Source organism: Glycine soja, chromosome 9 (genome assembly GCF_004193775.1).
Source record: "Glycine soja cultivar W05 chromosome 9, ASM419377v2, whole genome shotgun sequence".
In the NCBI taxonomy this organism is placed as follows: domain Eukaryota; kingdom Viridiplantae; phylum Streptophyta; class Magnoliopsida; order Fabales; family Fabaceae; genus Glycine; species Glycine soja.
In genome coordinates, this window is record NC_041010.1 from 12,124,628 (window position 1) to 12,136,968 (window position 12,341).

General features: G+C 33.4%; 2 protein-coding genes across 2 annotated transcripts; both read left to right on the forward strand.

Annotated features, from left to right (window-relative positions):
- Positions 1 to 3,013: 3,013 nt before the first annotated feature.
- On the forward strand, positions 3,014 to 8,164 carry LOC114425657 (peptidyl-prolyl cis-trans isomerase CYP22-like). The gene is made up of 7 exons (XM_028392601.1): positions 3,014 to 3,250; positions 3,855 to 3,878; positions 4,233 to 4,320; positions 6,220 to 6,312; positions 6,671 to 6,703; positions 6,821 to 6,877; positions 7,769 to 8,164. Exons 1-7 carry the CDS (start codon positions 3,072 to 3,074, stop codon positions 7,877 to 7,879), a joined length of 585 nt encoding a protein of 194 aa, XP_028248402.1. The 5' UTR covers positions 3,014 to 3,071; the 3' UTR covers positions 7,880 to 8,164.
- A 1,393-nt stretch (positions 8,165 to 9,557) lies between these two features.
- Positions 9,558 to 12,121, forward strand: LOC114368602 (NADH dehydrogenase [ubiquinone] 1 alpha subcomplex subunit 6-like). Its single transcript, XM_028325814.1, has 2 exons — positions 9,558 to 9,919; positions 11,615 to 12,121. Exons 1-2 carry the CDS (start codon positions 9,704 to 9,706, stop codon positions 11,792 to 11,794), a joined length of 396 nt encoding a protein of 131 aa, XP_028181615.1. The 5' UTR covers positions 9,558 to 9,703; the 3' UTR covers positions 11,795 to 12,121.
- Positions 12,122 to 12,341: the final 220 nt, after the last annotated feature.

The window sequence follows — 12,341 nt, forward strand, 5'->3', positions numbered from 1 at the left end:
CGTCAAAAAACAAAAACAAAAACAAAATTGCCCTTATAACAAAATGTGGCAATTTCAATCTTTGGTGAGCAAAGTGCACCCAGTCTAGGGAATTAACTACAAATAGGTAGGGTTTTGCCTTTCAAAATTAAACATACAAAGCCATGCTGCAAAAGATTGTAGCTTTCATGACAAAATGCTTTGCTTCGGATCATTTATTCCAAATTTTTGTGTGGCGTTATCTACATCCAAAAATTAAAAGATCAGGGGAAGTTCACAGAAAAAAAGGAAGCAGAGGCTTGTGTGGTGAGTCATCATATCATACACAAACTTACCCTCCAAAACATCTTGCCATCAATAAGGTTACTTGATAAAATAGAATTTAAGACAGGTTGACATAGAAATCATGCTTACCACAACAGGGGCGATCAGATAGGTTTTGGTAACGTGTATAAAATAGTAGAACTTAATTCAACATTATTTTACACACCACACATTATGACCTTATTGATGGCAAGATGGTCTAGAGGGTAAGTTTGTGTATGATATGATGACTCACCACACATGCTTCTACTTCCTTTTTTCTTCTGTGAACTTTCTCCTGATCTTTTAATTTTTGGATGTAGATAACGCCACTTAAAAAATTTGGACCTTTTTTGGAATAAATGATCTGAAGCAAAGCATTGTCATGGAAGCTACAATCTTTTGCAGCATGGCTTTGTATGTTTAATTTTGAAAGGCAAAACCCTACCTATCTGTAGTTTATTCCCTAGACTGGTGCATTTTGTTCACCAAAGATTCAAATTACCACATTTTGTTTTGAGGGTAGTTTTTTTTCACTACAGTTTATCTTTTATGCATGAGTAAATGAAGAGTAGTAGATGATCATAAAAATCTACTCAGATATTAGAAATGGAACATAGAATTTTATGTTGTTTGAGCACATCCTTAATATATCTAGTAGGGTTGTTCAATTGGGTTTCGATGGAAGAATTTACGTAATCCTAATGAAAACCTTTAGGGAATTTATTGTGAACCTTATCACCACTAGCTCATGTATCATAGGACATGATCATCACGAAACTCATTTTTATATTAAATGATCAAATAATTTAAGCTTGAAGGGGTCATTTCACTTGGAACTATGTGTATCGAGAGACAAATCAAGTGATTGATCTTTTGTCCAAGTTTGATTTAGTATTAAAAAATGATTTGAGAATTTTTTTTCTTTTGTCCTTGTTGCGTTTTAAATATTGTAATAATGATTAATGCAATTTATATATGATTCATTGTGATTTTTGAATAAAGTTTCTTTGAGTCTTAATTTCTCTTGATCACACAAAAATAAACACAAATCTAAAGTTACACTAGTTGTCAGTCTAATCATTATAATACAATAATAAACACATTTAATTTTACACTAATTAACTTTAACAATTATAATAATAACAACATATAAATTAATTTTATATTAATTAACTTATCTATATACATACATCAAAAGTTCTAAGAAGGTGGAGGGACTCATGCTCCTACTTGCCCCTATTTAAATTTGTCCATGGTTGAGTGTTAACATAACATGGTAAAACTTGAAACAATCTTAACCTCGTATTGAACTCATTTGCCCACATATTCTTGAGCCCATCCAATGTTAAACTAGTGCTAGTTCTTCCAACGATAGATTGAAGTTTCATAAGACATCACAACTTATGTGCCTAGTCAATGCATCATCACAACTAGTTCTTCCAACACTAAATTGAGGTTTCATAAGAAGATCACAACTTATGTGTCTAGTAAATAGATATTCAATTATGCATCATATATGACAATAAATAGACATTTTGGTTCCTAACTTTTGATTCATTTTGTAAATTAGTCCCTATCTTTTTGAAATGTAAAAAATAGTCTTTATCTTTGCATAAGTTTTGCAAAATAGTCATTGTCGTTAAATTTAAAAGTAACACCGTTAGTGAAGTGCATTGTTGACAATTTTAGTGTCACATATACTATCCAATGTGACAAATTGTCTTAGATTGTGACACGCAAACAAGACTTTGATGCAAAATTTAAAAAGTTGTCAAATATTTTCTTCTTCACCTTCTTCTTCCTCAAATTAGGGTTTCTAGAGCTTCTCTTCCTCAAAACCCTTCAACATATAAAAGTCCAAAAATACAAGAGAATATAAATCGTTCTTCATCAAACCTTAATCAACACGTCACAACGATTTATATGAATGAAGAGCAAAACGAAGAACTGGTTCACCAAAACAAAAAACAAAAATGCGAAAACGCAAAACAACCATGAAACAAAACCCTTCGAGCAACATGGTGATGAACACGAAAACAAAAATGACAACGTAAATGACTGCAAATGAAAATGATAATGTACATTATGCGAACCTGGAGAAACAATGAAAATGAACATACAAAAATTTTAAATGATAACGTACATGACGCGAACCTGAGTGAGAGTGAAAAATGAAGCGCGAAGAGTGACAATGACCAATGAATGCCAAGAAACGTTCGCTATTGGCGGAGGGAGGGGTTAATGATGAGAACGAGGGAGACCACGACTGGAAAATGGAGGGAATACAAAGAGACATTCTTGGGGAAAATGTGTTTACTTAATTTTTAAATGGTTTTTATCCTAACTTATCCTAATTTTTTAATTTAGTCCAAAGACTTGTCACATGGACAAAAACTTGTCATATAGACATATGACTAACCGTGGAGATTGAATTTTAACTGTAGGAACTTATTTACATAACGAATGTAAAAAATTCATATTTTTACATTTAAAAAAAATAGAGACTAATTTGCAGAAGGAACCAAAAGTTAAAGACCAAATGCCTAATTACTCTCATATATGAAGTGCATGTCATTTTCACAATTATTTAATATTTTAATACTATACAAATGAATTAAAATGAAAATTTTAATCTAAAATAGAATATAAAAATATAAATCTCATTTTATTTTATCCTTTGTTTTTCAAGAAAAACCTTTTTAAATAAGGAATATGTTTTATAAACTTCGGAAAACATTTGATTTTAAAAAGCGAGGGTGCTGTTGCAATTGTATTGCAGTAGTGAAATGGCTGGTTCAATCGGAAGCGGAGGGAACACAAGCACGGGTGTGGAGTGGCACGTGCGACCTCCAAACCCTAAGAACCCCATCGTCTTCTTCGATGTCACCATCGGTAACATTCCCGCCGGTCGAATCAAGATGGAACTCTTCGCCGATATTGCCCCCAAAACTGCCGAGAATTTCAGGTATCTACGTTTCTACTCTTAAAGCGTGCGTTTTCTTCTTTTAGTGCTTAGTTAGACTGCACCTTGCCTTTAAGCATTGCTACCAACTTGCGCATGAACTTCCACGAAAATATCACTAGTTTTGGTTTTAGTCTACAAAAGTTTATTCATTTTAATTTCAAAAGTGTAGGTTTATTATTATTATTTTAGTTGATGTGATGTGATATTATCTTTTCTACTTTAGAATTTAAGAAACTTTGAATTTCAGCTTAAAATTGATGCGGAGATATAAGGTGGGTTTGATAGTTAAGGGAGGAGGGAAGTGGGGAAGGTTTGCTTCCCTCTACTAGCAAACTAACAACTAACATTTGCTGATAAAAAAAATAAAAAAAGCTTACATTTGTTTCAGCTACATGACAATGACATTGAAAAAAAATGCAATGCATGTTTGGAATCTTGTGTGCTTGTAGAATAGTATAGATGATTTTATTACTTCTCAAAGACAATTTATTTGTTCAACTGTATTTTTAACTTTCCTTTTTTTTTTGTGGGTGTTTGTTATTGCATTGAGATTCTCTTTATTGACAAGTTCAGTTGATTAATTTTGGCTTTTGTTATTTGGCAGGCAGTTCTGCACTGGGGAGTACAGGTACTGGAACAATCTTTTCCACTCTGGTCATCAATCTATTGTCGTTTTCTTTCTATTTTCATTTAAAGTCATGAGAGTTATGATATATTGCTGTGCTTTTTTTATTTTCTTGTTTTTAAGTTACCCACGACGTCATTATCATCGTTGTACTATACTTTAATAATTATACTACTTATTTGCAATATAAGATTCATAGCCTTAATTTGAGTTGGAAACACCTTGTCATTTCCTGCTTTCTAAGTCTGTTAGTTGGAAGATGGTGTTTATTGACTGCCAAAAGGATACTGAATTTGCCTTTTTAGTAGGTGGCTTTAAGTTAACTAATACTTTTTTATGATCTGATTTTATTGGCAGGAAAGCAGGACTGCCTGTTGGTTACAAGGGTTGTCAATTTCATAGAGTTATTAAGGATTTTATGATTCAGGCCGGTGATTTTGTAAAGGTACTGTTCTGGTCTGGTTTATCTTTGACTTTGTCTGTTTGTGTCAACATTCATGAAAATAAAATAAGCTGAGTACACTTTATGGTCCATTTGCATGTCTTGATCTTATTGGACACATATAACATGATTGTTAATTTAGTTATAAAGTTTTGGGTCTTGTCTTACTTGCAACTTTCCTTGTCTCATTTCTAATCTTTCGATACCATGCCCATTTTTTTTTTTGTGTTATTGCATACATGCAAGGCCTTGAAACACTCTCTCTTTTGTTTCTGACCTTTTCTTGCACATTTTCATCCTAGTACCAAGATTTCTAATCTCAGTCCAAAATCTATTGATTCACTCAAGATTACTATAGCAACTTTCCTAACCTTATTAGACATCTCATCCCTTATGATTCTCAGATACCTTATTCCAATAAGTTATTCCTAAAAGTCCCCTTTGAGTTCCCACTAGTTGATCTTTGGATTTGTAACTTGTCAAGTTTTCTATTTATGTCTCTTAAAGCAAACCGCAAGGACCAAGACCGTATAGTCTGAAGCGCAAGACTCTCTTCTGGAATTACCTTGCAATCCTTGCAAGTTGTTTTATTTGGAATCCTTGTAAAAAGAAAAAAAACAAACGTCCTTGAGATTCCTCTTTTAGAAATCAAGAATAGATTGTTCTTCCTCATTTAGCTCTTCACAACCAAAGCCTCCTGTAAATTGCCTTGTCTCACTACCAGTGATGTCCATTTAGATCCTTGTCTATAAGAATTTATTTTATTTTTTTCTAGCAGAGTGCCTTAACCAACTCCTCCAAAAACTTCTTCCATTCCTTCTTGTGGTGCATAAGATGATATTGATAGTTTTCCATGCAACCATTAATTTTAAAGATAAGATCTTGTCTCTTATTCTTTTTACATCCACCACATTATTCTTTCAATTCTTGTCCACAATATTACCCACTCCTTTCTTTCCTCTAACTTTCCCTTTGCATCAAAGTTTAAATCCTATAGTATCCAGCTCCTTTGCTTTTTCTTAAATCTATTTAGTTTCTTGAAGAAATATGGTGTTAATCCTTCTCCAAATCATATGGTGTCCATCACTTCCAAAAGCTTAACTATCAAAATACCAATATTCCAAAACCTAATCAAACACTTCTAGACTAGCTTCTATACCCATATCCATCTGGAAAAATGAGTGCCCTTGCTCATTTTGCGCCACATTCAAGTGCCACGCAGCAGTACTAGCTCATTTAACGCTATACTTTAGACATATAGTGTGTTACTTCTAGGTAATGACCTAGCATTAGCACAAAACAGTCATGAGTTATCTTTGTCTGGGGTTTCAACAAGTTTTACATTGACTGTCAGGGCCTAAAACAACCCTCCTCTTTTACCCCGTGGCTTGGTAATAGACTATGAGACCATAGGTGGAGTTTGCTATCATGCTACTATTACTATATGTAGCTGAACCCAAATGAATCCCCAAGGATATGAGACAATTGATATGATTATCTTGAACACCTATTTAATGTAACTTGATTAATGCTTTATTTATATATGCATTTAATTTGAATTTTAGAAATTATAGCCAGTGGCATCATTATATAAAATGTCAAACACTGAAATATCAATATCATAATTAATGATAAAATATCAATTAAAGCCACTAAACTAAGGAGCGATGGTATTCTCTCACATATCACAAAAAGTTAAATGAGTTTTTAGTTTGGAGCATGATATGCTCGGGGTTCAAATTCAATTATTATTTGTGTATAATTAACTGCCATGTATACTCCAAGTTAGAACTGGTTTTATATGAAATCCTGGTTTGTATAAATGCTGTCAGCAACAACAATAGAATTAAATCCTTGTTTTATGTGAAATCTTTACTAATATATTCTTTTCTTCCTTGGCAGGGAGATGGTAGTGGATGTGTTTCCATCTATGGACTCAAGTTTGATGATGAAAACTTTACGGCCAAACACACTGGTCCTGGCCTTCTGTCAATGGTATGTGTTTGCTATTTCTACCTGTTATTTTGGGTAATATGAAAATAGGCACTGTTAATGGAATGATCACACAAGGATAAATATGTACCAGTATGGTATTATTTACTGTGATAATTGCAATGTTTATCTATTCCTGAAATAGCTCCTTAACTGGAGCACTAATTGATATTAAATACATGATACACACACAAATCTACAAGACATTTCCTAACAGGTTAACATACAATTGTTACTTCCTGGAAACTTTGGAATCATATTAATTTTTCTTTGCTAAACTTCAAACAATTTTGTATGGCTAAATTAAGCTTTCACTTATTTCTATGAAAAATGGCTTAAGTCCAGTTTGTCTAATCTGCAGGCAAATAGCGGACAAAATACCAATGGGTGTCAGGTAACTTTCTAGTGGTCACATTCTCACTTACTTCCTTTTCCTTTCCATTTTCTCAGTGGTAATGTTAAATTGGTAATACTCTTTTCCTATTGATGAATCTTCTCTTCTTGCTTGCAGTTCTTTATAACATGTGCAAAATGTGACTGGCTTGACAACAAGCATGTTGTCTTTGGGGTATGCTTCACTATCTTCAGTTGCATATATTAAATATTCTCCAAACAGCCTGAATGTGAATTTAGTTTTTCTTCAAGGATGCGTTTGTTACATAGTACAACGTAGCACAAGGAGAACAGTACAAAACAAATACTTAAGTTGTAGAACAACTTTTTGTCTTGTACAATGTTTGGTGCCCAATGTACAGTACAAATAAAACAATACAAAGTTTACCATAATACCCTTTTATTATTAATTACCTTAATATAATTCATATTATTATATATTTTAAAATAATATATATAATAAATAATATATAATATATATTAATATAAAATATTTTTATATTATATCATATTGAAGGCCCTATGGCCAGAACAAATAAGAATCATGAAATAGCACGATAAAAAATGAAAGTAGTGGTTACAATAAAAAATAGTGGTTACAAAAAAATTGAGAATGTGAGTCATTGATAATGGGAGGCGAGAGAGTGGGAGAGAAAAGATAAGTGGGAAATTGAAATGGTTATTTTTGTCTTTTAATAGTTTGTACTTGGTACAAAAAGTTGTCCCATGGTTTGTTGAGTAACAAAAAATTGTGTTTTTGAGCTGTCCATCTCTTTTTGTTTGTGCTACACTGCTACAGAAGTCAAAATGAGAAGTTTTTTTAGGCATGCATAGATTGCTTATTATGCCATATGTGAGTATAATGGGAAAAGTGTCACGTTCCCTTTTGAGGGGAGGACTACATGCCCTGCTCATTGGTCAGTTATTGTTTAGAAAGAATTTTGACCTGCCTCAAAAAAATTCACTTGCATTTTTATCTCTGCCTTATTTGAAATGTTACTAGCATCTTTCTTCTCCAAAACTGTTGATATGTTTTTCATTTACCACATGTCTCCCCTTTATGCAGAGAGTGCTTGGAGATGGTCTTTTGGTTGTCAGGAAGATTGAGAACGTGGCAACCGGACCCAATAACCGGCCAAAATTAGCTTGTGTCATTGCTGAATGTGGTGAAATGTAAATTTTAACCCAACTTGGCTAACAAACAATAGTTCTCTTAGCAAAGTTGATTGAATCCTCAGCAGCAACTGCACCTCCTATACAGATGTGGGCTTTCTACACATATTTCTGTGGCTTGAAACTAAATATTCTTGTCATGGGATTTTTTCTTCTTCTGTAAGACAGGATAACGAGACAGTTGAGTAGCTCAACTAATTGAATAATCATGCTTGGGAATGACAGAATGATAATACTATGATGCATCTTTTTTGCCCCAAATCATCAAATGCACGCATGCTAATATATTGTCTGGGCCTGTTTGTATACAAGTCATAAATGATTTCGAGAGCTTCTCTATCGGAAATAGTTTTTTTTTTTTCCAATAGAGAAGCATTGAAAAACTCTTAAAAGCACTTCCACTTCCAATCATGCTCTCGTGTAGTTATAGTTTGTGTTAACTGTCAAAGTACTTCTAAAGGCATTTCCTAACATTCGTTATGCTGCATGAGACGTTTGATGTATAATTGTACACATCAACCGCTAATTCGGCCTACCATTGCTCATGTCAATGGCAATGACCATTCATCCAGTCTTGTATCTTTTATCTTAATCCCAAGATGAAATTATTCGTGTTTGATCTTTGTCTTCAAAGTCAGAATTCCAGTATTCGTGGCATGAAACTATGCCACCTAGTTGGAAGAGAATAATTAAGAGAACATATAAACTCTGGTTATCTAAGGTTCAAGGTTGTGATATCAAATTCATCATTCCAAAATTTAATTTCTTTGGAGAAATTATTTAATTTATTGTTTTATTGGATGAGTGCTAATACTTAATAGTGCTTATGTATAAGTTATTTTTTATTAGTTATTTTAGATTACTATTGAAATAAGTAAAAATCAGTTTTATAGACATAATTTCACTAAACACTGGACAAGATTTCATATAATTTTAAGCTGTTTACGTTATAAGATAAATGAAAATAAGTTGCAAAAAAGTTCTTTCAAACACACCCTTAACTTTTTTTACCAAAGGTTTTACCTGCTCTTCAATAGAAAACATATTTTTAAGGCACTAATATTTTTTATATTAAAATATCTAATATAATTTTTCTGGAGTTAAATTTAAAATTTCATTTACTTAACTTTTTTTGTAATTTTTTATCAATTTATTATTTAATATTTTAAAAAAATATATTTAATTGTTATTTATTCGATTATGAGTGATGATTAAACTAATAAATCAAGAACCGATATTTTTGTTGGTTGCAAAATATGGCTAACTTGGTTTTAAACTTATAGGGTTACTAGTTTTTTTTATATTGTTTTTAATCAAAATTTAACTTTTATGCTTGTGTTATTTTTCAATGTCAACTTTTATGAAGGATGAACCAAGATTTTATCTTACCGTGGCCATTCAGAAAAAAAATATCTTAGAGTGTTGCTAGGTACACCTAACATTATTGCTGGTGCACCCAACATTCTTTAAAAATAGCAGAACTGTCCTTAATAATTTCTCCCCTTACTGATCAACTTGATCCATAAATCTTAAATCAACTTGATTCATAAGTCTTAAAAATCAACGGAGTTGATCCGGTACTTTTATCTTTTCGTGGTTAGTGCTGGATGCACCTAACAACATTCAACATCTTAACCCTAGCATAAGAACGAAGGCCCTGATTCGAAACGACGCCGTTTACTGAGCGCGTGTCACACATAGTCCATTTCTCTCATCGCAATAAACCAGTTCCCCTCTTCTTGCTAGGGAAGAACAATAAAAATCAAAGGCAGAACAAAACCGAGCGAGTTGTTGTGACTGACTCAGTGAGCGAGCGAGCGAGTTACTCATGGCGAACGCGGCGCTTCGGAACGTGAAGGTGCTCCCGAACTCGGCGAATATGGAGGAAGCGCGTCACCGAGTCTTCGAATTCTTCAGAACGGCCTGCAGATTGTTACCCTCCGTTATGGAAATCTACAACCTCTACGACGTCGTTTCCGTCTCCGAACTCCGCTCCTCCGTCGCCTCCCAGATCCGCAACAACATCCACGTCACCGATCCCAAAGTATTTTGTATTTCTTTCTTTCTTTTATTTTTGTTTGGAACGTTTTCTTAATCTGATGAGGTCTAAGGCAGTGTTTGGGAATTTTTATTTTACTTATTCATTCGCCGCCGCTTTAGTGTTAGAAGATAGTCGATTTGATTCTATTCAGTCCTCTTTTGAAATGCATTCCGGAAAATTATGGCTGCTTTCGTTCTCTCGCTGTAATTAGAAAAATTAATTGCAAAATTTGTAGAGGAATTGATGGGGGAAAAAACTAAAATTTGTCAATTTTTTTTTTTATTTTGAGTGGAAATGAAAATGAAAATAGAAAACCTTATTGGTGTGGTACTTGATAAGAGAAACGTGATTGTGTTCTCCAATATTTTGTTTCTTCTTATATGATTAAATTTCTTGTTGTATGTGGAAGCATTGCAATTGTTTATTCATAGCCTCCTAATTGTGCTTTCAAACATCATAGGTTAAAGATTGAATTGGTAGTTTGTTGTGCAAATTTGGAGCCGACTTGCTTGATTGAAGTGAAGAGGAATTCTAAAAGAAAGAATTTGAGTTATTTGAATGGAAATCTCTCATGGTGAATAATATCCCTGATGATTTGATTTTTAATTGAGCCTAATGGTGTTGTTTTGTGTGATCCATGTACCTGACCTTACCTGGTGGGATAAGGTTATTTATTGTTGTTGTATGTGAATGGATATCTGGTAAAGATTTTTGCTACCTATTGTTAATGGAGTACCTTGAACTTATTATGTCTTTGCTTCTGGAATACATGCTGTATGAAAATTCTTATGTAGGTTATTTAGTATCAATGCTATCAATGGTGGATTCCGGAATATGGCAGAAAGCCCAGGTTCCGCCATATAAACATGCTATTGTGGCCTATGACACTGCGATAGTGGGCCACTTCCTCCATATTGGAATACACCAATATGGCGGTGTGTAGGTTTCCAATACTTTGGCTTGGTGTGTAGGTTTCCAATACTTTGGTTTGGTATGTAGGTTTCCTAGTCTTGGAATTTAGTGGTATAATTTTCAAGGGGATACATTTACATAATATACATCATAATAGAGCCTGAATTCTTTGATCTGATGTCTTGTTAAATTTCAAGGTGGAAGTTATAGTTTTGAATTTATCCATGTCATGATGGAAAAATGTGAAAAGGTAGGATATCTTTTACTGATGTGTAATTTAATGAAGGGTCCAAATTTTGGCTTTTCCTAGCTGGCAACCAATGAATAAGTTGATTCAAGCATATTGGGTGTTATCAGTTGGCAACCTGTGAATAAGTTGCCGTAGTGCATTGCCAGATGCTTTTGAGTGGTGTGTTTTAGTTGTTGGAAAATAATCATTTATTGTTGACGCTATTATCTTTTTGTGTCAGTGTGAAATTTTGCTATACTTCTACTGTTCTATTAAATATTTTATGCCTACTTTGTAACATCTTAGTTACTTTCTGGATTTGTTTGAAGATATGTCTGATTCCTTGTTTGAGATCCTTTGACATGATGAAACTTTGAAGCATGAATTCATGATTTTCTGTACTTGGGCTCAGTGATATTTCACTTGAACATATAGTTTTTCTTCAAATTTGGTTCAGGAATATGTTCAAAGACTGCAAAAATGATGATTCAATAAGAACAAAATAATTATATCTATGAAAGATTTTATGAATGTCACTGACATTCGTGGACATTCAGGTGATCGATATGCTGCTTTTCAAGGGGATGGAAGAGCTGAAGAATGTTGTGGACCATTCAAAGCAGAGGCATCATATCATTGGTCAGTACGTAGTTGGTCGGCAAGTGCAGGATTCAGCCACAAAAGACCCGGGCACCTCTACTTTTCTGAAGAATTTCTACAACACCAATTACTTCTGAAGTTTGGTCATGAGCTGTGTTCTGTTTCCTCAAATAAAGAATTATCTTAAAACGTTTTTTATGTCAATACTGGATGAGATAATACTTTTGGTTTCAGACCAAACTCCTGTATTCATTTTTCCTGGCTTAATTTAAGAAAGTGGTGTTTGCCGATTCTTGTGCACATGTGCAGACTGCTGAAAATATAGTGAGGCACGCATCACTATTTGACGTCATTGCAAATGAATGCATTGGCGTAGCATGCTAGAGAAATAATATTGTATTTATGTAACACCAAAATTTTGGGGTAGGGTTATGAACTTATAATCGAAAATCTGATTATCATTTCATGAGTGTAAGTTCATTTCATACCGGAGACAACCAAAATAAGAGTATATACATTTGAGCGTACAGATTACAGATATTATGTTTACATATGGATTCTTGTGTTCCATTTTATTTAAGATTAGTAATTATTAATCGGACCTGTTTTTTACATACAAGTCACTACAATATGCAGGTACTAGTGGTTTATCATATGGAGGCTGCAATCAGATAGTTTGTTGTT